Source organism: Hakea prostrata, chromosome 1, assembly GCF_041222555.1.
Source record: "Hakea prostrata isolate BN-2017 chromosome 1, UWA_Hpros_2, whole genome shotgun sequence".
In the NCBI taxonomy this organism is placed as follows: domain Eukaryota; kingdom Viridiplantae; phylum Streptophyta; class Magnoliopsida; order Proteales; family Proteaceae; genus Hakea; species Hakea prostrata.
In genome coordinates this window covers 27,600,412-27,626,636 of record NC_142600.1, presented here as the reverse complement: position 1 = coordinate 27,626,636, position 26,225 = coordinate 27,600,412, and the positions used below count along the sequence as shown (strand labels likewise).

The window sequence follows — 26,225 nt, the reverse complement described above, 5'->3', positions numbered from 1 at the left end:
ATTGGATACACCCTTGCCTTATCAATCCATATTCATTATATTTTTTCTAGTTTCATATCTTAATTCCACCATCATATCCATGTCAATTACTGAGTAATAACAATTTATTTAATTTTTACCAATACCAATCCTTCCTTGCCATGTCAAACGTCATGAGTCTCTTCCTTTTTGCGTATGGCATTGCCACTCCCTTTGGTAGCATCCACTAATTTAAGACTTAATTTGAAAGCCATATTTCGACCTGAATGTTTTTGGGATGCCCCTAATAACCAACGAATGGCAAGTGCTTTTCCTTGTGTAGATCCTATTTCAATGGGAACTTGATGAGTCGATCCACCTACTTAAGGGTATCATATAGATAAACTCGGTGTAGCAGAAATGATGATGTAAGATGGATAAGTGGCAAAGCTAGGAAGGATAAGATAAGGAATGGTCATATAAGAGTTGGTCAGGGAGTAGCTCCAATAAGTGATATTCTATGAGAAAGTCATTTGAGGTGGCATGACCACATTCAATGGAGTCCTTTGAATGCCCCTATACGGAGAAGGGATGTAATCTAGATTGAAGGCATTAGAAGAGCTAAGGGCAGCCTAAGATAACCTTAAGAGAAGTGGTGAGAAAGGATATGCATAGCTTAGGCCTTCTATCTAGCGTGGCCTTAAACAAAGATGATTAGAAGGCAAGAATCCATGTAGCCAACCCCATTTAGTTGGGACAGGGCTTGATGATGATGATGACCAATATACATCATTATGCACATGATTATTTCCCGCTTCTTACCTGATCTCATTTCCATGGTCCTAATGAATGCATGAACATGCTACAAATAATATTTATGCTCAGTCACATGTTATCACGAGCACATTTCAAGCATAAAGACAAAACCCTAGGATCTAGCATATCATTCCCCTCACTATGGTGTAGGATGGAACTTGCTTAAATTGGGGCGCAAGCCCCAGAAATATTTCCCAACTTATTGTGTCAATCCCTAAACTTGGTATTCAAATGTTAGTAAGCATTTCCAGACTTTTAGCCCTACTTTGGACTTCCAATTGTCATTACAGCTGCAGCCGGTCTATTGGCTGAGAGACTAGCTGGTTGATTGGCAGTTGACCCGCCAATTGATCGCCCTGTAGTGCTGTCCAGAAATGAATTCGGATTTTGGGGCTTTTAATCCCCATGCTCCAGTGAGTCTCTCCTCGATTCAATCCATCATTTCTCTAGTTTTTAAGCATAATTACCCTATCAGTTGAATATAATTTCATTGGCATGCATAATTAACCCTAAACTTGATCATTAGCACACTAAACATGGTCCTAGGTCCATCCTTGCTGATATTACAGCATATGAGGCTTACTGTGCTCCTCTCAATGAGGGGATTACTCTACAACTGTCCACTTTCATAAAGCCTTTGAATATCTCCTATTTTTAGGCCCAAACCAAGGAATTCTACCTCTAGATCATGAAAACCCATGGAAAGTAATACAGAGCAGCAATGTTTACCTGATTCTATAGTTTATTGCAGAATTCCAGCGTCCTTTGGAACTCCAACAACATGTAGAGAGCAGCAATGTTTACCGGACTATAGTTTATTGCAGAATTCCAGCATCCCTTGGAACTCCAACAGCTAGATTCCAGCTCCCCTTGCCTCTTCTTTCCCCTCTTTAGCTCCCAGTTTTGTAAAAATAGATTAAGGGTTTTAGGTAGGGCTTTAAGGTAGCCTTTGAGTACATTTGGGACATTTTGGATCGGTTTCCATGCGGTGGATTGGCAATCGACCGCCCCCTGTTTGACAACATCAGGAATTGACCTTGCTCACTGTTTGTACCATAACTCCCTCAATACTAATCCAATTGACTGCCAATCAACTGCCCCCTGTTTGACAACATCAGGAATTGACCTTGCTCGCTGTTTGTACCATAACTCCCTCGATATTAATCTAGTTGACTTGATTCTTTTTGCAGTGTTTTCTAGACTTAAAAGTGCTTTATTTCATGTGAAGGACACTCAATCTAATTCCTTCTCTAACGTTACGTAATCTTTGTTGGAACTCGGCTGTTGTGCAGCGGCTGGTTAATTGGGTGTCCAGTATTGTCTTTGTGTCTGGATCCTACGTCACACCAAAGGGGTTAGAAAACTAGGTAGGGGAATGATACTAGCTGTTATTACTGAGGCTTTAGATGATAGTGTAGCTTGGTGTGTGATTTGTCTTCTGATTGGTGAACACAACCATCTTTTCCTGATAGAAGTTGGCTAGTCCTAATAAATAACCAAAGAATAAAATTAAAAGATAGCTGAGAAAATGTCAAAAACTAACATGCCAAACCTTGGTAAATGTAAAGAAGAGATCTCTAGCTCTTCGCAGAGTCTTACTCTAAGTAGATTTTTTTTGAATGTCTCAATGAGTTACTACTTTTGAATCATAAGAATACATAATCTTTGATTCATAATCCAGGTTCTCTGAAGCAGATTTCAGAATTAAAAGATATTTCAGTGTTTTCAGTCTTTTCTGCGATGTTTCCTTTCTTTAAAAGTTTGAACAAAGTGACTTGTGTCCAGCTAGGAACAACAGGACTAATTTCTTTGCCAACTTTAAAGTCAGATCTTCTTGGTTTGATTTTTGATGGTGTGTTTTTCACCACACAATATGACACCTGTATATTGTTCTGCAATCTGAACTGATCCAGTTGAGGCCATTTACACCAGCATCAAGATGACTCACCCAATACTCAATCTAGACTTTGATCACTTAAGATACCTTTGCCAATCACTAGGGACTTAATGGTACAATTTTGAAATCTGGATTCCCACCAAAGGGAATTACTACTAATCTATTGATCAGCTATCCAGGCCTTTCCTAAATTAACACTAAATGAGGCTTTTGTCTACTTCCCTCTCCCTGTTTTTTTTCCTGAGTACAAAATTTTAATTCAACCAAGCCTCATACAACTAATTAGAGTCTGCTACGTGAATCTTATTTCACCATTTGGAGCTATTTAGAGCAATGGCAAGTTTCTTTTGGTAAGAGCAGTGGCAAGGTTGATTATTAGTTATTAGTTTATGTTCATTTTGGGGCCATTTGTGTTTTGGTCATGTCTCAGTATGGAGCCACCTCCAGCTCTAAATGCAGTTAAAACAAGCCTCTGCCAACATTTTTATCAGTCACCATTGATTCCTTTTCTCAGCTAAAAGATATTTTGACATATAAGTCTTTGGTTTCAGTTTAACACAATGCTCCGGAAGGCATTGCTAGAGAAGAGCCTATTTTGTCCCTGTTAACCACATTTCATTGATGAATATCTAGGGGAATCTACTGGTGGTATCAACAAATGCAAGTGTATCCTTGTTGATATTTTCCATTTCCCAGTGGGACTGTGGGACTAATGGTAACTCTCAACAATGTAAGGCCCTTCCATGTCTTCGGGTTTGAAAGAAATGAACTACTAAAGTTGTGTATGTAAATGTTTATATGGTATTCTCTTTTGTTTATCTCTTGTTAATCATTTTCTTTGATAATAAAACAACAAACATTCATTTGGGTTTCCATTTCCACTTTGTGATTAAGTTGAAATTGAATTTGCAGGGTTAGAGGTAAAAGCAGTATTCATGACTTCAAACTAGGCGCTGAGGCTTGCTTGCCCATTATAAATGCAATATTGACTCAGCTGAAAAATGAAACTTATCCTGGAATGTGTTTTTTGAATGTGGATTTGCCAACAACCATTGCAAGTCATAAGGTACTATTCATAATCAGATTAATAATCTATTATGATGCTAGGAAGATATACTTTTTGTGTCATGACTCTTCACAGATTTAATTGGAAATTTTCAGCGCCACCCCCTGAGTAACATCCCAAAATTAATGCCACCCCTTGAGTTTATTATCAGTGATACTCCCTAGTGAGTGAAATTGTATCATTGAGACCCCCTGCTGTTAGTTAATCTGGGTTAAATTATGACGTAAGCAAATTAGATTTTTTTTAAATAAAAAGACAAAATTGCACCTTTAACAAGAACGAGCCAATGCTGCACCTTCTTCCCTCTTCGTCTTTCTTTAACCACCTCCTCTCTCTCTCTGTCTCAACCTAAATCTCTCTTGGGTATTTAATGGGAGTTTTCAGCAACAGCAGTTGTGGAGAAACCTTTATGCTCTAGTTCTCATCTAGAATTATGCCCTTTACCATCTTAGGCGTCTTCCCTAAGTTTTCCTTTCTTTTCCTCCTACTATAGTACTACTCTCTGCACTTTGTTTAGAACTTAGAAGTTGGTGGGCATTCTGTACTAGCTACATGTAAATTTTTTTTCTTCCCCCCATTTTAATTTTAGTGTGTTGATTCAACTACCAGAGCTGTTTTTAGGAGTTGATTAAAGGAGAAGGTTTCTGGGTTTTACATTGTAGCTCATGGATCTGAATCGCACATTCAGCTCCCAAACCCAGGCTTTTACATACTTCTGATTTGTTTTTCAGTTTGGTATTTCAGGCATTGAAGTTGTTCCCAAATGGAGAGGTGGGTATAGTGCTGCCTGCTAATTTGTCTTGATATCACAAGAACAAGGCGAGAGTGAGCCGGCCTTTTAGGAAATGGCAAGTAAGAGAGAGAGGGAGGGAGGGAGGGGAGGGAGGGGGGAGGGGGAGAGAGAGAGAGAGGAAAAAGAATTCATTCAAACATTTGTGAAGTTACAAAGGGGTGTGGTTGCAGGCTAAGGAGGAGAAGATGGGTGAAGGGGGAGTTTTTCCACCCAGACCTATTAGTTAAGCTCCTTCTGGGTAGGTACTGAACAAAACTAACTGAGACTAACAGTGTTAGTAATAGGGGGTCTGACTGATAAATTGGGTAACTCAAGGGCTGCCATTAATTTTAGGGGGTAACTCAGGGAGTGGCACTGAAAATTTCCCAATTTAAACTTTCTTAGTATGGCTAAAGTACTGTTGTTGAGATCTCGAGATGTTATTTTTGGCTGTAACTGAGCTGATAACAAGTCATTTGTTATTTATTTATCTATTTCCATTGATCTAAATCAGGTTATCAGTAAGGGAGTTGCTGATAAACATCTTATTTCCCTTGATAGCTCGAGCTTTTAGATAGACAATTATAAAATGGTATCGGGTTACTTGACTACTCAAACTTTTAGTATAAGCGGTTGTAACAAGGATGATGGTTGCAAGAAGAGTATAATAAAAGATGCTAGTAGGTTATTTACAGCAGCACACTTGTCTGCAAGCAAATCAGCTTTAAGGGTGTAGGGAGGCAAAAATTCAAGGGAAACTCAAGTTTCGACCAATTGAAAATGGGAAACCTAGGTGGGAAACTGGGAAATTTCGAAGAAACTTAAGACTTTTTGTGCAAGTTTTGACATGAAGCTTCAACAGGTTTTAGTGAGTATTTTAGGGTGAGACTTTGCATTTAAGCTAATTAGAGTATAAAGAACACATTGGCTGTATTTTGCAAAAAAAAATCAAGGTAGATATGTCATTCAATGTACATAAAATCAATATAGAGTTGTTCGAGAAGTACACTATAAACTTAACTACTTAAGTACATAACATTCAATATATAATTTCTAACTTCAAAACATCAAATACAAAGTAACTGACATTAAAAGGAAAGTATAACTCAGTGCTAAGAGAAGTGCCAAGAGTGGATCCATTCTGTGAGCTAAGTAGTACTATGCCTGTAACATCCTCTCATCCAACCAACGAACATAGACATCCCATGCCATTTTATACCTATGGTTGTCAAGGTAATCGACAACTGTAACTTTATAAGTTTGGTCATCAACATGCCTAAGATTAGTAGTCTGAGGGAATACTCAATTTGGATAGGGAAGTCCTGATGGAGGGGGTATTTGTCATGGTATTTGGGGAAACATGAAAGAAACAAAAAATTGAAAATTTGGGAAAGCTACAAAACTTGTAGGAAAAAGTCCCAGGTTTCCACGAAATTTTCCAAGTTTTCCCAAAATTTCCTAGGTTTCCACGAAATTCCCCATGTTTCCACAAAATTCCCCAAGTTTCCACGAAATTTCTCATGTTTCCCACAAAATTTGGGAATATTTTTTTTCTCTCTCATGAACCAGTTGGGTTGAACCATGTATTGATAGGTTTCGAGGTTTCGACGAAATTTCAACTGTTTCGATCGAAACTTGAGATTTTATTTAGTCCCCAAGTTTCTCGTTTTGACGTTCCAAAAATGGGAAATTCGCAAGTTTCGACCGAATTTTGTTCTATGGGTATCAATATGGGTTGGATCTTGGAGAAAGATCTTTTCTTATGTCTTTATTTCTTTTCTTTTTGGGGTTGATAGAAAAGAAGGATGAAATAATGGGGGTATCACTATGGGTTGGATCTTGGAGAAAGATCTTTTCTTTTTCTTTTCTGGGTTTGCCGCAAGAAGGGGAGGAGAAAGGGTTGAGACGGTTTTTTTTTAGGGGGGGGGGTTGTAGTAGGGGAGGAGGAGCTAAAGTAGGGCTGCAACAGGGCCAGGCTTTTGCAATCCCAAGCCCTTGCAATCCCCAGCCCAGCCCTATATGTTCTAATCTCGAGCCCATTCCCACCTTGACCCTAGTTCAGGGCCAAGGATTATTGTCCCTAGCCTTAAGCCCTACAGGGCCAAGCCAAGCCCATTCCCGCCCTAATTGGCCCTAATTGGGCTGGGTTGGCCCCCTGTCCTTGGTCCTAAACTTGCTTGGCTATGGCCCTGACCCTGGCTGGCCCTGATTGACCCTATCTTGGCCCTGGCCCTCATTGGCCTTGTCCCTAGCCTTAATTGGTCCTATCCTTGGACATAAAATATCAAATGTAAATTCATTAAAAAAAAAAGAAAAAGTATCACAAGTAAACTAAAAATAAAATTCTTAGAAATATAAAATGATTCAAGCTCCTACAAAATGATAAAATAATCAATAAGTTGATAGTATTTCTTTAAACATAAATAAATTCACACGCCATTATTCTATATTGAGCTCTGAAATTCTCCCATTGCTTTGGTGATGGAAATTGAAAACCTCTCCCATTGATATCCTTATTCAACAAAAAAACCCATATTCAAAACCTTATTAACAAGTAAATCAACGATAATTTAGTATTGATATTTTTTTTGTAGTTAAAAGAAAATGATATTTTAGTTTCAAACACAACTATCTATCATAATGAGTTTATCTGAAATATCACATTGGAGGCAAAAGAAATATGTCAATATTCATGATGAGAAGTTGGGGTGTAGATTTGTTAGATATTAATTCTTTATAAACTAGTTTTATTATTTATAATATATTATCTAGCCTTAGTCCAAAAAAAAAAAAAATTCAATGTTTTTTGGAAACTAAAAATGACTTAGTTTGAAAAATAAAAATTACCTTAAAAATAATATAAAAAGTGAACTCATAGTTTAATATGATCAAAGTGATTGAAGGTCAAAATCGAGGCTTATAGTTATATCAATGTTAATATAAAGATTAGGATAAAAATCTAGTAATGATCATGGTCAAATTAACATTAATACTAGAGCCAAATTTAGGGTCATAAATCAAGATCAGGGCCAAAATCAGATGGATTCTTACTACATTGGTAATGAAGATATAATTTATTTTTATTAATTTTCTACAAAACATGATTTCGTTTTTAAAATTTGACATGTGTCAAGTATTCACCCTTGTGGATAAGAATTAATTCATCTCCATATGGGTGGAGGGTCCAGACTCAAATCAGGGCCAAGATCAGGGCCAAGATTAGGGCCAAGATCAAGGTCAAGATCAAGGCCAGAATTAGGGTTAAAATTAGGGCCAAAATCAGGGCCAGAATTAGGGCCAAAATCAGGGCCATGATCAGGTCCAAGAGTACGGTCAAAATCAGGGACGGGCTCGGCGGGCTAGAGAGTAATCCCATTCCCAGGCCCGCCCTTGGCCCTAGTTCAGGGCCAGAATATTTTGGCCCTAACCCGCCCTTAGGGCCAAAATCTTTAGCCTAAGCCCTATTAGGGCTCAGGCAGGCTTAGGGCGGATCAGGGTTGCCAGGGCCAAACTTGCACCCGTAGGCTAAAGGGGGAGTTGTAAGGAGTAGAGGAAGGGTTGGGGTCCTGGGGGTGTCGTGGGGGCTTGGGGAAGCTGCTGCCAAGGTGCGGCAGCAAGTGGGAGGGGCAATTGGGACTGCACAGATCAGGGGAGGGCAGTTGCGGTGGTTAGGAAGGTGAGGGAGGGGCTGGGGGTTGCTGCCATTGAAGGTGAAGGGGTGGGGGAGGCTTGTGATGGTAGGGGAAAGAGGGGAAGCGGCTGGGATTTCTTTACTTGGAAACTTGCTGGAAATTCTGGAATAAGACACAGTACTGGAAGAAAAGTGGTAGATAGCTTCCGTTGCTGATCTTTTGAAGAAGAAACATAACTCAAATCCGCCATGGCCCCCTCAAACAGGAACCACAGTCCTCAATTCAAATATTCTTGTTCAAATAATCAGACTTAAGAATTACAAGGAAAGAATAAGCTATTTATAAGCCTACTAGAAGACTCTAATCCTATTTCCTTTACAGACAAAGATCCCCTTACAATTAATCTCAACCATCCAAATAATTAATTAAAGATCTAATGGAATCTCCTTGAAAATAGATTCTCCTAAGACTCAATTACTAAAGGGACTAATTGTAAATAAAGACTACTAAGAGTATGTCTTTAAAGAGGAATCCCAAAGACTCAAGAACTTATCTTTAACTCAATCTAGACTTCCTAACTGACCAAGACTCTTCTGAAATATAAAAAAAAGGAAAATTCTGAAAATTAGAATCAGCAAATGATAAGGGATAGACTGACCAAAATACCCCTCCAAGAGGGTTTGGCCAGCTGTAGAAGTGCCAATTTGGAGTGGCCTTGGGACCCACTCCAGGGTTTTAGCCAGCAGCAGAATTTTGGTTCACATCAAAGTGTTCAGACTAGGATTGGGCAAGCCTTGAGGGTGGAAATTTCTAAAATCAGGCAGAAACTAGAGCTGCTTAAACAAGGAACTAGTAGATTGATTTCTGTAGAAAAAACCCAGGGTGCAGCAGAACCAAGTGGACTGAAATTGTGCTTTGGATTCCGATCTTCAGCAGCAAAGATCATGGTTCGAGAACTTGCCGGCATCTCAACACATCTTGGTCTTCTGTGAAACCAAGAGAAAATGGGATAAAAGTTTATAAAACAACATCTATTTGAGATCTCAATAATATTTCAGTATCTCCTGAGATCTCAATATTTACTATAATTACATGGAATTTTATATAGAATACAATATATGGTGTGAAGTGACTCAAGTGAGATAAAAGAGGAGTTGACAATGTATATGTTTAGATTGATTTACTTTATATTTTGACATTTCTAATGCGTATTTCAAGTTGTACATTGATTGCATGTTTCGATTGCTCTCGATTATTAAGTTTTGTGTAGAGTAGGGCATTTTAGTACGTTGTGGCCGCCAACCTGCATCAGAACTCAAACTCCTGTTGGACTTCAATTTTGCAAAATTTGATAGTGAGATTATGTTTTAATGATCCAAAAAAGGCTGTATACCAAGTTTCATGATCAAATTGGGTAAAAAACCTGCTGAAACCATCAAATGCCCCCCCCCCCAAAAAAAAAAAAGAAAAAGAAAAGAAAAGAAAGAAAATGGGAAAAGATAACAAAACCGGTGCACTTAGTTGCTGAGATCTCGAGATCTTGATCCATTTTTGGCTGACCAAGTTGGCAAAGATGGAAATCTTCAAAACTGGCTAGCAGCAGCAGTTTAGTTGTTCCCTTGATGGATAAAACAATCCCAAATAACAGAAACAGAACGTAACACACAAGAAAGAAGAAAGCTTGACATACAGGTTGCTGTTTGGGCTTTCGCAGACCTGGTTCTCTCATCCACACTCCACAGCTATCTCATCTCCCAAAGTTGATCACAAGAACTTCTTGGATCAAAATTGTATCCTCCATAACATGGTTGCAAATTAACAGGTTAGGCAAGAAGATGCCATCATATTGTTTGGAGAGAAAGATCAAGACTACTATTAGCTGTCATATCAACTACATCTTGACATTGCAGCATATCAAATAATTTAGTTTCTCATGTCTAGAATTTTGTGCAACAGTATCGTAGTGGTATAGTTATCCTTTCAGGTAATGTCAGTCTCTACACCATTATTTACTACAGTTTCTTCATTTACTCTATTTTGTCATCCATAAAAAGGAATGTGATACTATAAACTTACCAAATTCTACTGGGATTTTTTTTTTTTTTGGGGGGGGGGTGTTTCCTTTTCATCGTTCTTCTTTCTACTTCCCACCCGCACCCAAACTTTTCTTGCTAGAGATATAGCTGTTGCATTGTTGATTTGGTCTACCCTCTTTTGTTGTGCCTGCTATAGGGATATAGAGTGACTAAACAAGGGAAGAGTATTATTAAAATGGGATGGAAGCAGGTTATTTCTGCGGCAGAGGGAGGGAAAATGTTATCAACAATGACAATGGAGGCTGACATACCCACACCAGAAGCTACCAATATGGATGCAGACTCAGCAGGATCAGAAAAACTTATATTCACCAGAGAAGTGAGACCCATTTTATTCTTGCTCATTATTAATTTACTTTAATCTCCCCCCCTCCCCAACTTTAATGATACTCTCCCAGCATTTGCTTATGTTACTCTGGTTTCTCTTATCTGGTATTTCTCATTTATTTTATGTCTGTGCATTTGGATTTTCCTCCTTATTTTTAAGCATAATATTGATATTTATCTGGTTATTATGCAGAATCTCCAAATCTAGAATTGTAAATATGGATAATCCTTACTGGAGAAGCTATATTGCTGTTGGATTTTATTTGTCTAGCACATGCTACTTTAGATGAGCCATCTGAGCTCCACTATCATTGTTAAAAAAAGGCTAATCAAAATCACAATAAAGAATAGAGGAATGCTCTCAGTTTAGTAACCAACAACTGATCAAAATTCAAGCTAGTATGATTTCGTTTTCAAGAACAGTAAATTTTAAATCATCTGGAGAAAATAACTAAGAAATCAATTTAAGGGGCTCTTGATCTGCTAAAAGCACTGCCAGCTATTGCATGTATCTTTATTTTGAGATTTTATTGATAATTGGCATCAGAAAATAGCAAGAGCCAAATATGTTGCGAGCATGAGAATCATGTTCATATTTGTGCTTGAAATCCTTCAAGTTGCTGCTTACATGTTATGTTTATGGAACAATTGATGTTTCTCCCGTCATTGATGATGAACATGGTAACATGAGCAGTATTAGAAGATTGGTATGGGAAGATGTGACTAAGGGCACAAACACATACATTTCTGAAATAGATGTGCTAAGTATATGGAAAGGATTCATCAGCATTGAAGCTCGCAAGAGAGGTGGCATCAGTTCCGGGTTTCAATTGATGAGAGAATAGGAAGCCAAAGGGGTATAGTGAAAGGGCAAGCAAAGAAAAGGTTGGGGGGGGGGGTAGTCTTCTTCTCTAGAGGAGCAAAGGGACATAGAGACAGGAATGTGGCAGTGCTATGGTGGCACAGTAGGGAGTGGGTGAGGAGACAGTTAGAGAGGGCTCTCTAGGTTGTGAAAGCCTGTCTAGCAGTATATCCTTTGGACCATGGTTGTCAAAGCTTCCGCCTAGGTGCCTAGGCTCCTAGGCCTATCTTTGGATCAAGGCGACTTGGTGTCACCTTGCTTGGTGTTGCCTTGGTTTTGATTGCCTTTTGTTGCCTCGCCTTGTCGCCTTGACAACCATGCTTTGGACTAAACTAGATTAGCCTAGGGGATAGTAGGAGAGGTGAACCTAATATGGAGCCAAGCGGAGTGGGTGGAGAAGAGGCCTTTTTTTTTTTTTTTTCCCTTTTCTTTTCTGGAGGGGGAGGACCCGGAGGAATTTATCTTAAGGAGGGTAGCAAGTTAGCAAGAGGGACCACATCTGGGCAATGTCGGGATGGAAAGGGGGGGAGGGGTGCACTCTTAAGTTAGTGGAGATGAAAGAGAGGGAAGTATCCTTGGGAAGACTGGAGGAGTAAAGTGCTTTAGCTCCCACAACATGATAGAGAATCCCCAGGGGGTGCTAGGGGTTGAGCCGAATGAGTATTTAGAGTTCACAATTCAATGGATAACGATGGCTTTTGATGGGTGGGTTTTCTAGAAGAGGCAATAATGAGATCACGAGTATTTTATAAAGAGCCGACAAGGAATTCCATTAGTAACTGGCCGTTTAGATCAAGGTGTATGTGGCTGATAGGGCCAAATTCCTTAGATTGAGGATTTGAGGGGAGGGTACAATCTAGATAGAGTCCTTCTAAAGGAGATACAAATAAACACAATTAACCTAGAAACAATTCTCCCTGGAGGAGATCTTCCAGATGGGTTTAAGGAGGCTGTCAATGTTATAGTCGCAAATGTGCTTGATTCCTAGCCCTTCTTCCTACTTAAGTTTATAGATTGTATTCCAATTGATGGATGTAGGAACTTGGAGGTTTCTTGGCCTTTCTAGAGAAAGCTATAGAAGAGGGATTTTGATAGCTTTGATAATGGATCTAGGGAGAGTGAACATGCCACATCAATGGATGTTGGAGGATTGGAGGACAGATTTATCATGGTTAATTTGCCCATAGGAAGGGAGTTATTTTGATACAATGTTATTTGAATAAGGCTTTTAGCCTTCCAAGATCTCTAAGGCTAGACTAATTTCTAAGCCCATATCTTAATTTCAAGTATGGCGTATGGGATGATTTAAAATGGATTCCTCGATTGGGTTTAAACTAGTGGCCTCTAAATTCCCTGGTTGGGTTAATTGGAATGAAGTAGTACCCATAGAACAAAATTCGGTCGAAACTTGCAAAATTTTGACCAGAAGTTCCCATTTTGGGAACCTCGAAACGAAAAACTAGGGGACCGGAAAAAATCCCAAGTTTTGATTGAAACTGAAATAAGATATAAGAAAAGACTATTATGACTCAATTTAGGAGAATTTATATTAACCAAAGCAATTAAATAAACTATTGTCATACTTAACCTAGGCACTAAACTTTTGGGCCCATAGATTACACCCGTGACCATACAAACATATTTAACAAAGGCTTGACACACATAACGATCAATGCCAGGTTGATTTCTGAGGAAAATAGGTCAATTCGGTGCTGGATCTGCATCATTTTATTTCTAGAGCATGAGACGTTTCCCAATGTGATCTAGCATTGAGGTGCAATGGTGGCCCTTGAGGTGGATAGGGATAAGGGGGAGCAAGTTATTTGACTGAAAAGGCACCCGGGGAGAAATCTGTGAGGAGGAGAGAGTTGGAGACTTCCTCAAAAACTCTAGAGAGGAACACTTTGGATTTTGGAGGTTGACCCTAAGGCTAGACAGATTTTCAAGGAGGTCAAGACAGGACATGATGGAGGAGAGGGAGATGAAATTTTACAGAAGATTATGAGGTTGGTTACAAAGGCATGATGGGTAAGATTGAGGATTTGCACTTAGGGACTGGGGGGGGGGGAAGATAAGGCGGCGGTCGGTCTTGACTTGGAGACTACGGGAAAGGACTTCAAGGGTGAGAGTGAAGATGAAAGGGGAGAAGGCGTATGTTTGATGGATGCCACCTTTAGAGGAGAAGAAATCTATTAGGGAGCCACTAACAGTGATGGAGAACAAAGGAGAAGAAATATGAGTGTGGATCCATTGGATGAATGGGGGAGGCTAATGCATTTGGAATGGGACCTCAGAAATAAAATCTCAACAGAGGGAATTGAAAGTTATATGGATGCCTATTTTGAGAGCCACCGGGGAGCTGTTCTTAGGTTAGACCCCTTGACAATCCCAAAACATAGTACGATGTTACCCATAATACTATGGCAAAAAATGAAGCTCAATTGGTAAGGCTGACTAAGAGTGGAACCACCTCTTCTAGGCAGTTGGCAATAATTGTGGCTATAGATTGTTAAAGTAAATTGTAGAGAGAGATGGGTCTGAAATCCAAGAGAGAAGAAGCACCTGCAAACTGAAGGAATAAGCGCAAGGAAGTTTGGGTGATGTGGGGGTGTTGGGTGGGATTTAGGAAGAAACTCTTGATAGCTTTAATGAGGTCAACCTGCGTGTGATCCTAGCTGGTAAAAAAGAATCCCATGTTGAAGCCATTTGTGCCGAAGGCGCTATTGGATTTCTGAGTGTGAACAGCTTTGGTTATTCCCACATCAAACGAATAATACTCAAAGCAGACTAGAGGGCCGGGATTGGAGAGGAGTTAAATTTGTTGAGGGAGTGTGGGATAAGGGCTCTAGGGGTAGAGATGGGATTGAAGAGAGTGAATGGGAGATAGCTTCATCCTTTATATCTGAGACATAGGTGTTGGGTGAACCACCACTCTAAAGAAGCAGAGTGATGGAGTTGAATGTAACCCTAGCTTTGAGAGCGATAGAAGAAGGTTGAGCTGGGATCCCCAAGCTTAAGTCACTTGGTGTGGGGATTTTTAGCAGAGGAAATTTCTAGGAGATTATCTCCATTGACAGCCTTTTTTCCTTGATGGTAAGGAGTGGGTTAAAATTGTTAGAGAGAAGATAGGATTGAATGTGGGAAAGCTCATTGCGACATTTAGAGACACGAGCGGTGATGATTCTAAATATGGGGTTCAAGCTTTAAGTTCCAATTTAACAGAGTGGAGCCTGTTAGCAAAGGCAAAGAGGGGAAGGGTATGGGAACTGGAAGGTTTAGACCAGTTAGTAGAGACGGCAGGAAGGCATATCAAAGAATTTGAACGGTTTCAGACTAAAGAAAATGTGGTGTTGGGTATGAATCTTAAAAAGATGGTGTTTAGAAATGCTAGGAAGGGAAAGGTTGGCATGGGAATTGGGTAAGTGAGAGAGCCAAGCTTCATTATCCGGGAAATGATCCTGGCCACCTGATGAGGGCCTACTTGCCAATTTTGGCTTGTGAGAAAAGAGCCAGACCCATGCAGATCATTTACGCCCAAATTATCAAGACAGTCATTTAAGGCATTAACTGCTTACTGTTCCATGCAGTTTCCTCCATTTTCTCATGATTGAAAAGGATGGCATCAAGTCACCTCTAAGCCCCCAGGGGAGTAAAAGATGACAGCATGGTTCAAAATCTTGCAAGATTTCAGCAAAATCTCATGACATATCAACCTTGTTGAGACTAAAAATGGTCTGAAATGAGATTCAGTCATTTGCCAAAATTTTAATATCTCACCCCGAAATTTTGGTTAAACTTTGAATTTTCAAGGGTTGTGTTAAATAAATTGTAATTCATATTTTTTAAATTATAATTGAGATTTGACTAGTTATCAGTATTTTTTTCTTGCATTTTAATGAAAGTTTCAATGTTTTCTTGTATATCCTATGTTTAAATTTGTGAAAATACATGACCCAGTTTCGTCTGCTACACCCTCCTCTGCCTATTGTATCTCCCTCCACCCACAACTTGCTACCACAACCTTGCCTTTTCTATTACGATAGCCCGCTCCATACCCCACATTCTCCCTTGAACTCTTGGCCCCAAACCTTTGCCCCATAGCCACTGCTCTGTTTCCCCCACTCCGGCAGAATATCCTCCCCATCATTTCCATCCAATCCCTTCCCCCCCCCCCCCAAAAGTCTTGGAATCCTCCCCCTATCTCACTCCCTTAGTTTTTCTTTTGTATCTGTCATTCTATTATCTCTTTCCCGCTCCTTCCCTTGTAATTACTCCCAGCCATGAGACTCAAATGACAGAAAAGTTGAGGGAGAATTCATTTCTCTAGAAGGCAGCAAAGAAGAATAGCAGGTTTTTCATTTGTTTTGGACGCTTCTATGGTTCATTTAGAAGCAATTAATGGAAATGACGTGGAGAGAATGTGGAATGGGATTTTTCTGAATCATCTGTTATGATATTAAAAGGCCATAACCATAGCTGAAGGTTCCCATGTTTAATGGGGGCTGAAATGGGTGAAAATAGAAGGTTCATGAACCATTGGTCCCGACCTCACCTGTTCTTAGCCCAGGACATCTTATCAATCTACTCAACTAGTAGCCGTTGTAATTTAAGTCTATATTTCATCTCCAATATCTCCTGATTTTCGCTTTAGACCTAATATCCATTTGTATAAGGACTGCATGGCCTGCTGTCTTTTTTGCTGAAGTGAGGGAAGTCCTGATTCTTGCATTAAAGAAGCTAAGACTGAGAATGATATGACTCTTCTGTGAATGGTCTGTCTTTGGCTCTTGGCTTGATTAGCTTTGATGACAAGACAAAGCTGCAGGAGATCAGTTGGGGTAAATCATGTCTTGGGCAGGAGTTGCAGTAATTGGGTAGTTGGAGTAACTGGGGAGGAAAGTGAAGGTTACATTTAGTAATATAATTTAGGTTGCACTATATTACAAGATTACTTTAGTAGACATTCAGTTGAAGTCTCAACTCATTGTTGGATGGAAAGTTTGGTTAGTGGTCACAAACAGCAGCACCTACTATTCGATGTTTACCTGACTAGTTTTATACTAATTGCTACATGTTTCTGGCCCACTAATAACCTTTCTAGGACTCTAGACATTTTCTTTTAGAGTTAATATTCCTTTAATTTTCTTTTTCTGACATTTTATTAAACCTAATCACTGAGTCTTCCTGAAACAGTCTGTTCTATTTCCTGCACTTGTAAACTCTCTCATATGTGTGTATATGTAAATTCATCCTGAATTGAGTCTTTCAGGAAATTGCTAATAATAGAAAAACTTAAAACCTAAGACTAGATGTGGATTTCAATATGTATTTACTGTGCTATAATTCTAATGGAGTAAAGTTGCAAAGCATCAGCCATGCAATTTCCAAGCAGATAGCTCTTGAAAATGTTCCCTTGCCAAAAAATGAGGTTGTCCATATATAATTGTTGACTATCAGAATGCCAAATAATTAGATGTTATAAAATTACCAGGCAATGCATGAAACTCTGATCAGGAAATAAATTTTATATACATTTTCCAGGATCTTAACATTAACTCTTTGATTTTTACATTTTTTCCTTTAGATCATTGGTCCACAATTTGAAGCAGAAGATAGTCAGGATTCAGATTTCCTGTCTGTTAAAGAAGGATATGTATGTAATTTTCACCAAAAACTACTTCAAAGTGATTGGAAGTGGCCACCAATGATTAACGTGGTTTTGATGACCCCTTTTCAGATTACAATAACTCCCATTGGCGCCCTTTCTCGTGCTGAGACAGATTGTGAGGCCTATTTCAAAGATTGGTTGCCACGTGTGATTGAATGCGCATCTTCATCAGCCTTATGATGTTGTGAGTTCTTTAATGAAATCAAACATATTGAACCTATGTTATGTTAAATTTTCTCTTTAACGAAGCCTTTGAAAACTCAAACTTTTTCTGTTTTACTTGCATCACCTTAGTTCGCATATGCTACTACTTCTCATAGATGTAATTGTGATTAATTGTTTTTCTTCACTCTTTGGCCACATTTTCACTCATGTGCGGTAGTTGGTACTTCGGTAATTTGGTAGAGTGGTGTCTATGACTATAGTTCATGTGCAGTAATACTGACTTTGTTATTGTTCAAGACAAGTTTGTACGTCGTAATTTGTAAATAGTCTATGGTCAAAACTTCCAGGTCTTTAATTCATGTTTTACTAGTCAATTGGTGCTTAATTACTTATGAATTATTTCTCATATCATTCAAAGTTTCAAACTGTTGAAGTATATACACTTGGGCTATTTACTGTTCACGACACTATTCACGTGAACAGTAAAAAATCTGTTTTTACTGTTCATAGTACTGTTCACGTGAATAGTAAAATCTGTGTTATTGTTCACGTGAACAGTATATGCTAGTGATGCTACTCTACTTTCTATTTCTAATGTTGGAGTCTTGCTACATAAGTTTTGGGAGTTTTTTAGAAAGCATAGTTTCTATTTTGGTAGTAGTTTCTATTTTCAGAATTTTCTATTTTAGGAGCTAGGAAGTTACTAAAGTTGTAATTTTTTGTTTCCTTTTTCTAGAGGACAATTACTTGTCTCTCAAGTTGTATTAGATTCATTAGAAGCTATAAATAAAAGGGCTCTGTGATTCTAGACTCTTAAGCAAGAACCACGAGCCTCTTCTACTAGTTCTTCATTTCTCCTCTTCTTCTTCTTCTCTCTTTTCTTTGTTCAAGTTCAGCTGCTGTTTTGATTATTTAATGCTTGTTTTCTAACATGGCATCAGAGCAAGTTTAATCAACTTAAGGACCGTTTTCTCTCTCTTGGCTGCCTTGTTTTTTTCTTCTTTTTTTTCTTTTTCCTTTTTCTTATCTAGGGCAGCCCCAACCTTCGCTGCAGTAATTGTGCATGGCTGTCCTTCTTCTTTAACTTTTGAAGCACCAAGTATCTATGTATTAATATTACAAAAAGGCCCTAAGCTTTCTGGGGATATGTCTACCTATTTGATTCAATTGAGGCTGCTACTACCCTTTTTTTGTGTGCAAATCTGAAGTTCAATCTACACTATACTAATGTCTTGGGATTCCTCTTGATTCTTGCAAAGATATGCCCATAATTCAGATTGCAAGACTTAAGTATTGTCTTCCATTGTTTGTGCTATAAGTTTAGTTGCAAGTCGTATACTAGTACCTCTGTTTCATTGAATTTCTCTCTTCTGAAAAATCTTGCTGCTACCTTCTTACTTTACTATTTATTCCATTGTTTATTTCAGAATCAAGTTTAGCCTTCTGAAAAAATTAAACAAGTCTTAAGAAAAAATAACAATGATGAAATACCGTATGACAATTTGACATATGGTGATCTTATTAGTCTAATCAATGATGAGGCTATAGCCCTCTGTATTGATTTACGACTTAAAAAATAGATCCAAATGGAATCTAAGCATTACAAAAAAGAATTAGGTGGGTTTTGTGACCAATTTGGCCTTGCCCCCTTAAAAAAGAATCCAAGATTAAAAGATTTGATAAACATAAATTTAAATATAAATATAAAGAAAAATATAAAAGAACTTTTGAACCACCCACAAACCAATACTATCAAAAACCCCAAACACACAAGAAACAATTTAATAAATTCAATAAACCACAAAAAACTCAACAATTGAAACAAAAATCACCCCAACAAAAAATAATGGGAAACTGTTTTAAATGTGGTAAACCCGGTCACATTGCTAAATACTGTAGAGTTCGTCAACAAATTAATTTGATTATTGACGATCCTAATTTAAGAGATCAAGTTAACCAATTATTCGTTGAGGATTCTTCCTCTGAATCTGAACAAATAAATCACATCACTTCCCAGACAGATAACATGTCTGAATCAGACAATATATTATTCGCCTGCAATTGTGATACTTTGGGACAGTGTAATCGTCCCCAATCTGAACAAATCTTTATGATAAAAAATGATACCATTCCAAGTTTCTTTCTTGATTTTGTTGACCAAATCCAAGACCCGATTCTTAAAAAAGAATATTTACAAAAGGCTAGAGATTCCTTGGCCCCCGAATTACCAATTCAACAATCAAATCAAAATTACGACATAAACAATGTTCTCACCCGATTCCAAGCTTCTGGCTCGAAATCTCAACTTAAGAATGAGGATTCTAGAATCATACGGTTAGAAACTACAACCAATGATTTAAAATCTGAAATTAAACAAATTAAACAAGAATTGAAAATACTTAAAGCACAAGCTGCTAGTAAAGAGATTAATTAAACTAATCATTCTCTGGAAGAGTTCATAGATTTTATCAATCCTTTTGGAAATTCAATTGAACAATTTATCCAATTAATTGCTAAAGTCCAATGCCAGCAGTGGCATGTCCGGTAACTTTAGTTATTTCCGGGTCTTTTACCAAATCTGTAATAGCCTTAATTGACTCTGGTGCAGCTTTAAACTGCATCCAAGAAGGTCTCACCCCTACAAAAGTTTTTGAAAAAACTACCCAGCGTCTCTCTGGAGCAAATGGTTCACCTTTGCACATAAATTATAAATTATCTGATGTTCATATCTGTAATGATGGGCCTTGCCTTAAACAGATATTTATTTTGGTTAAAAATATGAATACTTCGGTCATCCTTGGCCAACCTTTCATAGAAATGATCAAGCCTTTCAATGTTACGCACAATGGTATTAAAACTAATCTCAAGGGTAAAGAAGTCTTCTTTACTTTTCTCGAAAAATCTCAAACTAAAGAAATAAATCAATTAAAAGCCTTAGCTATCTCAACAGTTAACCAAATTCAAACAAAAGAACAACATCTCCAATTCCTTCAACAAGAAATTTCTTATGAACATGTTGATGAAAAAATTAATTCCCCTCTTGTTCACAAACAAATAAATAAATTCAAAAAATTATTGGAACAAAACCTTTGTTCTGAATTCCTTGATGCATTCTGGCATCGCAAACAACACATTGTTAGCTTACCTTACAACAAGGAATTTAATGAAAACAATATCCCAACTAAGGCTCATGCCATACAAATGCCACATGAATTACAAGAAACTTGTAGACTTGAAATAGAAGATTTATTAAAAAAGAAATTAATTAGGCCCAGTAAATCTCCTTGGAGTTATGCGGCCTTTTATGTCAATAAAAAAATCTGAAATTGAACATGGTGCACCTAGGCTGGTAATTAATTACAAGCCTTTAAATGAAGTCCTATAATGGATTCGATACCCTATTCCAAATCGCAGAAATCTTATTGGAAGAATTGACCAAGCCAAGATCTTCTCCAAATTTGATATGAAATCTGGATTTTGGCAAATACAAATACATGAACAAGACAGGTATAAGACCGCTTTTATGGTCCCATTTTGTCATTATGAATGGAATGCAATGCCATTTGGTTTGAAAAATGCTCCCAGTGAATTCCAAAATATAATGAACAATATTTTCAACCCATACCAATCTTATACTTTGGTCTACATTGACGATGTGCTTGTCTTTTCTAATAGCCTAGACCAACATTTAAAACATCTCTATAAATTCTACCAAATAATGAAAAACAATGGCTTAGTACTAAGTGCCAAGAAAATAGAATTATTCAAAACCAAAATTCGATTTCTTGATCATGATATATATATCATGGAATCATTATCCCTATTGACTAATCAATGGCCTTTGCTGATCATTTTCCTGACCAAGTTCTTGATAGAAAACAATTACAAAGATTTCTTGGTAGCCTTAATTATGTTTGTGATTTCATTCCGAACATTGCTCAAATTAGTAAACCTTTATATGAGCGGCTAAAGAAAACTCCTCCTGCTTGGGCTAATACCCAAACTCGAGCAATTCAACAACTTAAACAATTAGTGAAAAATATTTCCCTTTTATCTATTCCCAAACCTAACATCCCCAGAGTTGTTGAGATTGATGCCTCTTACTTAGGGTATGGTGGCATTCTAAAACAAATTGATCAAGGCAAAGAATTACTAATTCGATTCGCCTTAGGTGTCTAGACCAATGCTCAATGCAACTACAACACCGTCCAAAAGTTTTATCAATTGTTTTATGCATTCAAGCTTTTGACTCAGATCTTTTAAATCAGAGATTTTTTGTTAGAGTTGATTGCAAGTCCACCAAATCAATTTTGAAAAATGATGTTAAAAATCTTGCATCAAAACAGATTTTTGCCCGTTGGCAAGCATTACTTTCTTGTTTTGATTTTGATATTGAGTATATTAAAGGAGAAATCAATTACATTATTGACTTCTTAACTCGTGAATTCCTCTAGGGCCAGAAGTCTATTAATCTTATAATGGCTCCCCCCTAAAGAGTCCTCTCTTTCTATAAAAAAAAACCGAGCCTCCTATAACAAAGCTCCTCCAGCTCCCCCACCAAATCAACCAAACACCCACTTGGTGCCATATTCTCATGTCACTGCAGGAATCCTCCCCCTTCCTTCTTCAACCAATACCTCATCAATTCCTAAACTTCTTGGGTCCCTGCAACTATTCAAACTCAACAAACAAACAAACCCGATCTGAGTCTATCAGATCAACAGGTAAAAGCCAATTTGTGAAAAAGGACTATATTGCCCCCTCTCGTCCCAATTGAATCCGTTGGACTGAAAATGGGATAGAACTAGTACAAATCTCCAGGCATCTTTGTTTTACAAAGATTGGAATTACCACTCGGCAAGCCCGGCTAGAGATCAACAATTTTATGAATATATCCTTGTTGACACTAATTTTGTCATTCTAAAACAAAATTTTGATCAACAAGACAAATCTTTGGTGACACACAATTGTCATCATCACTCTGGAACAATGGGGAAACCATCCCCTTGACCTAAGGACATTCCCAACTCCTTATGAATCAGTCCCCAAATATAATTACTATGATTATATGGAAGCATGGACTTATGCTTTCTTTTTCCAGAACAAAAAGGGTCGACATTCATGGTTATTCGCCTTTGACCACAAGTTCATAGGAATGTTTCCCTTGTGGTTTAACCACTGGTGGGAAGTTTATGGTCCTACAACAAAAATTCTACCAATCAAAGTGGAAGAAGCTTTCACCCTCTTCTACTAACACACAGTTGTGGTCCCCACTCAACCTGATCTCCTTAGGTTCTATAACCATTGTAAACATGCATGGATTATGTACAAGGATTATAGTATCATTGAACAGTACTCACGAAATCCTGGCTCTTCAGTTAACAACTGGTCTTTCCCTGTCCTCGCCAGGAATTTCCACATCAAATGGTGGGATGCTTGCAACACTAGCAAATGTGAAAGGCAAACCTTTATCAAATCTCTGACTGGGTTAGAACCAGCCCCAACAATTGCATCTTCCTCAAGCTCACAGAAGCAAAGCCCTTCTCTTAGCTCAACTCGAAGCCCAACTAGCATGGTTGGATTCAATTGACGAAGATGATGAACAAGATAGCAACAACAATGATTCGCACTCCATTTATGAATCACTCAACCAATGCCAACTTGCGGGATATGCTTAAGATCCCTTCGTTGAAGTTGACCTACTCACTCAGCCTCAAGAATCTGTTGCCTCCTCTTCCGTTGTCCGATCATCAATAGGACGTCGTGGAGGACGAGGATGAGGACGAGGTTGACCCGCGCACCAAAAATAAATTGAAAAACAAGTCCAATATCCAGGACTCGAAGCTGGATATACGTCAACCATGACGTCAACAAAAAATGGTACGCTAGCCTCGGTGTCAACACAAGCCATCTTATTGAAACAGGGTGCTAAAACTGTTTAACCCATTGACTATTCTGATCTGAATAGTATGGCCATAACCCGGCTGGTTCAAATTGGGTCCCACAAATCGTTACTATTCCTAGTTAATGAATAGTCAAGCCAAAACTTGGCCGAGTTAAATAGGGTTACTATTTGGACCAATTCGTATGGGAGAACGTGTCTCAAACACGTGGAATGCCCTGATATGGTCTTTGAAAAAATAAACCAATCCTGCGGCCGAGATCCCACCGACAGATCCAATGGATGTTGCTAGACCGCATCAAGTTACTTTCAACCAAAAATTTTCACTATTCATCAACAGTGACAACGCACTATTCATGGACCCCACAACAAAAAATTCAACTGTCGGCGCATCAACTTTCGACGTGCTATTCACGGGACGTACTGTTCACAGCACTGTTCACTTGTGAAAACCAACTCGTTTATAAATTGATTTCATCCCCTCTTGTTCAGGGGACGGATTTTCGGGACTCATTCTCTCTCCTTGTTTTTGATAGTTCTCTCTCTCCTCTCTCTCTTGCTTCTCATGTAATACCAACCTTGCGTGGTTGAAGCAAAGTCGGAACCTACTTGTTCCACAGATCCTGTTACTGGTATAAAAAAGAGGCTAATAATCGGATTCAGAAATAGGTAATCGGACATTGAAAATCGGAAAACAAAATTAAAAAAATGACAATCACCAATCAATAATTGGATAGTTTATCGGATCGGATTATTATTGGATATCTGATAAAGTTCTGGATTCGAATTCGGATGCCTTTTCTAAATTTCTGCTTGATTCGGATTTGGATAACGGTTTTTATAATCGGATTTGGATACTGGAGTATCGGAGCCAAATCCGATCCGTTTACAGGTCTATTCAGAACCAACCATGCCCATTTGCCCACCAAAACATCTGAATTCCCAAAAAAGAAAAAAACACCATTTGGCTGCCTATTGCTTTCTTGGTTTCTCTTTGATTTTGCTTCAGTTGTATATTATTCGACTTACACTCTTCTTTTTTTTTTTTAAATGCTCTCTTAGTGGGAAAAGAATACCAAGAGAATTATTGTGGTGAGTGGTCTAGGGCAAGGTTTGATAATTTTACAGCATGGTTATTTCCATGCTTGTTGAAATCGCAATTATAACAGAACTTCAAATTTCCAACCAGAATCTGAAGAACAAGAGAACATAGGAAATGGGGGGCTGTCAAAAGAGATTAACAACTGATAGCTGCCTCCCCCTCTTAGATTTTATGTTTTAGATAGCAATCTGAGTACATGATGTTGGAACTAAATCCAATAAAATTCGCCCTTCTATATAATTAAAACACATGTAAATAAAGATAGCATAAACATGGTCTGATTACATGCTTGTTAGGGTTTTCTCTCGGAGATCCACTCTCTTTAATCTAGTGTTTTAGACTTCACATTCCCTCTTTTAGGTTTCTGCCCATTTCCTTTCTTGCTTCTGCAGCCTCTTACTCTCTCTTGGAAATATATGAGAGAGATGACTCCACCATTGGGGGACTCCCTTTGTTGTGGTTACAATTATTACAGTAAAACAACTCTAGCACTCCTCCTCAAGCTGGAGCATACATAACAAAGGCTTTGGCTTAGAATGGTAAGATCAAAAAATTAAGACCAGCACCAGTCTTGAGCATAAAGAGCAGTTCTGGACACTAGGGAAAACCAGAAGTCAAGAACTTCATTCAGGTAGAAGTATCAAAACACATCAGCCAACTACTGTTTTAGTGAAAAATGTATTCATGTTTAATCCAATCAACTACTATCAAAATAGCTGGTACTGAACATGACACAATTTTGTAATAGGCTTGGCAGTAACAACAATATTAAGGGCAATTCATAAAATGGCTAGTTGTATGTATGCATCTTCTCAAAGAAAGGATATAAGTGCAGCATCCAACCGCTACATAAAGGCTGGCAGTGGGTAGGAATTTGCAGACAAAGCCTGACAATGAGCCCCCAGAAGAGGTTATTGAGGACCAGATAAGCATCATTGGTTATTGCGGACCAGATATGCATTATGGGCTATTCAACCCACATGGTTAGTGTAGGTTGTTGTGGACCAAGTGAATAGGCAGTGTAAGTGACCACAGTCCAGGTTAGCAGTATAGATTATTGAAGATCAAATAAACAGTTTAGGTTACTGCAGACCAAATGTTGTTGTTGAGAATGAATATGATCTTCACAGATAGAATTTATTGATGAGGAAAGAAACAAATAATAGTAATCCTCACATAAAAAAGTTATCATGCATTGGCAAGCAGATTAGAGAATTCTAATATTCAATCTTCCTCTGATGTGTAGCATTACAGTTGGACAAGAATGACCACCAATTGTCAAGAGTAATGCTGCAATAATCTTAATTATCAGGAGTCTATTGTAGCATTACAATATTTTAGTTATCAGGATTTACAGTATTTTGATCATATTTTACTGGTGTGATCTTGTTAGTTCAAACTCAGTTTGCTGATACTGACATAAATTTGCCTTGTATAGGATCTCCAGGCATGTATTCTTGCAAGTTCAGCCACTGCTAAAGACATTCTTTGGGTGTCCCAACTATGCTTTTATTATTCCTAGCGTACAGTCTGGAAAGTCTACTTCTGTGTAGAACAATGAGGGATACATGGCATACATGTGAAATTTATTTTCCTAGTGACTTTTGTTTGTCTATTATAATAAACTGACTGACTTTGGAATGTAAAATTAGTGTTTAAGATATTTTCAGTGATCAATCTTGTTTCTTCCATAAGTTCATTTTCCTTAATTCTGCCTCCAGTGTGAGGAGGGAGGAGTATCAGTCGAGTACTTCATTATGTTGCTAGGAAGATTTTGGTACAACTTTCTGAACTCCTTTGCTTGTAGTTGGTAGTACTTTTCAGGAGAAAAACTGGTGTTAGTAGCTTCAGCGATGTTGGTACCTAGCTTTGCTCGGGGAAGTAAGCAAGGATTTTCATTCAGAAAATGGTCCAAGGTAGCTCCATTTATGTGAGACCAATAAACTAACTACTGCATAATGC

At 38.1% G+C, this 26,225-nt stretch overlaps 1 protein-coding gene across 1 annotated transcript in view; it reads left to right on the top strand.

The window, feature by feature from the left end:
• Window positions 1–25,991, top strand: part of LOC149028570 (uncharacterized) — a 32,713-nt gene extending 6,722 nt beyond the window's left edge. Inside the window, exons 6-10 of the mRNA XM_089137747.1 lie at window positions 3,584–3,737; window positions 10,374–10,556; window positions 17,011–17,079; window positions 17,164–17,278; window positions 25,702–25,991. Of these exons, the coding sequence (XP_088993873.1) occupies window positions 3,584–3,737; window positions 10,374–10,556; window positions 17,011–17,079; window positions 17,164–17,274 (517 nt within the window). The 3' untranslated portion in view covers window positions 17,275–17,278; window positions 25,702–25,991. The remainder of the gene's footprint in view (window positions 1–3,583; window positions 3,738–10,373; window positions 10,557–17,010; window positions 17,080–17,163; window positions 17,279–25,701) is intronic.
• The last annotated feature ends 234 nt before the right edge of the window (window positions 25,992–26,225 follow it).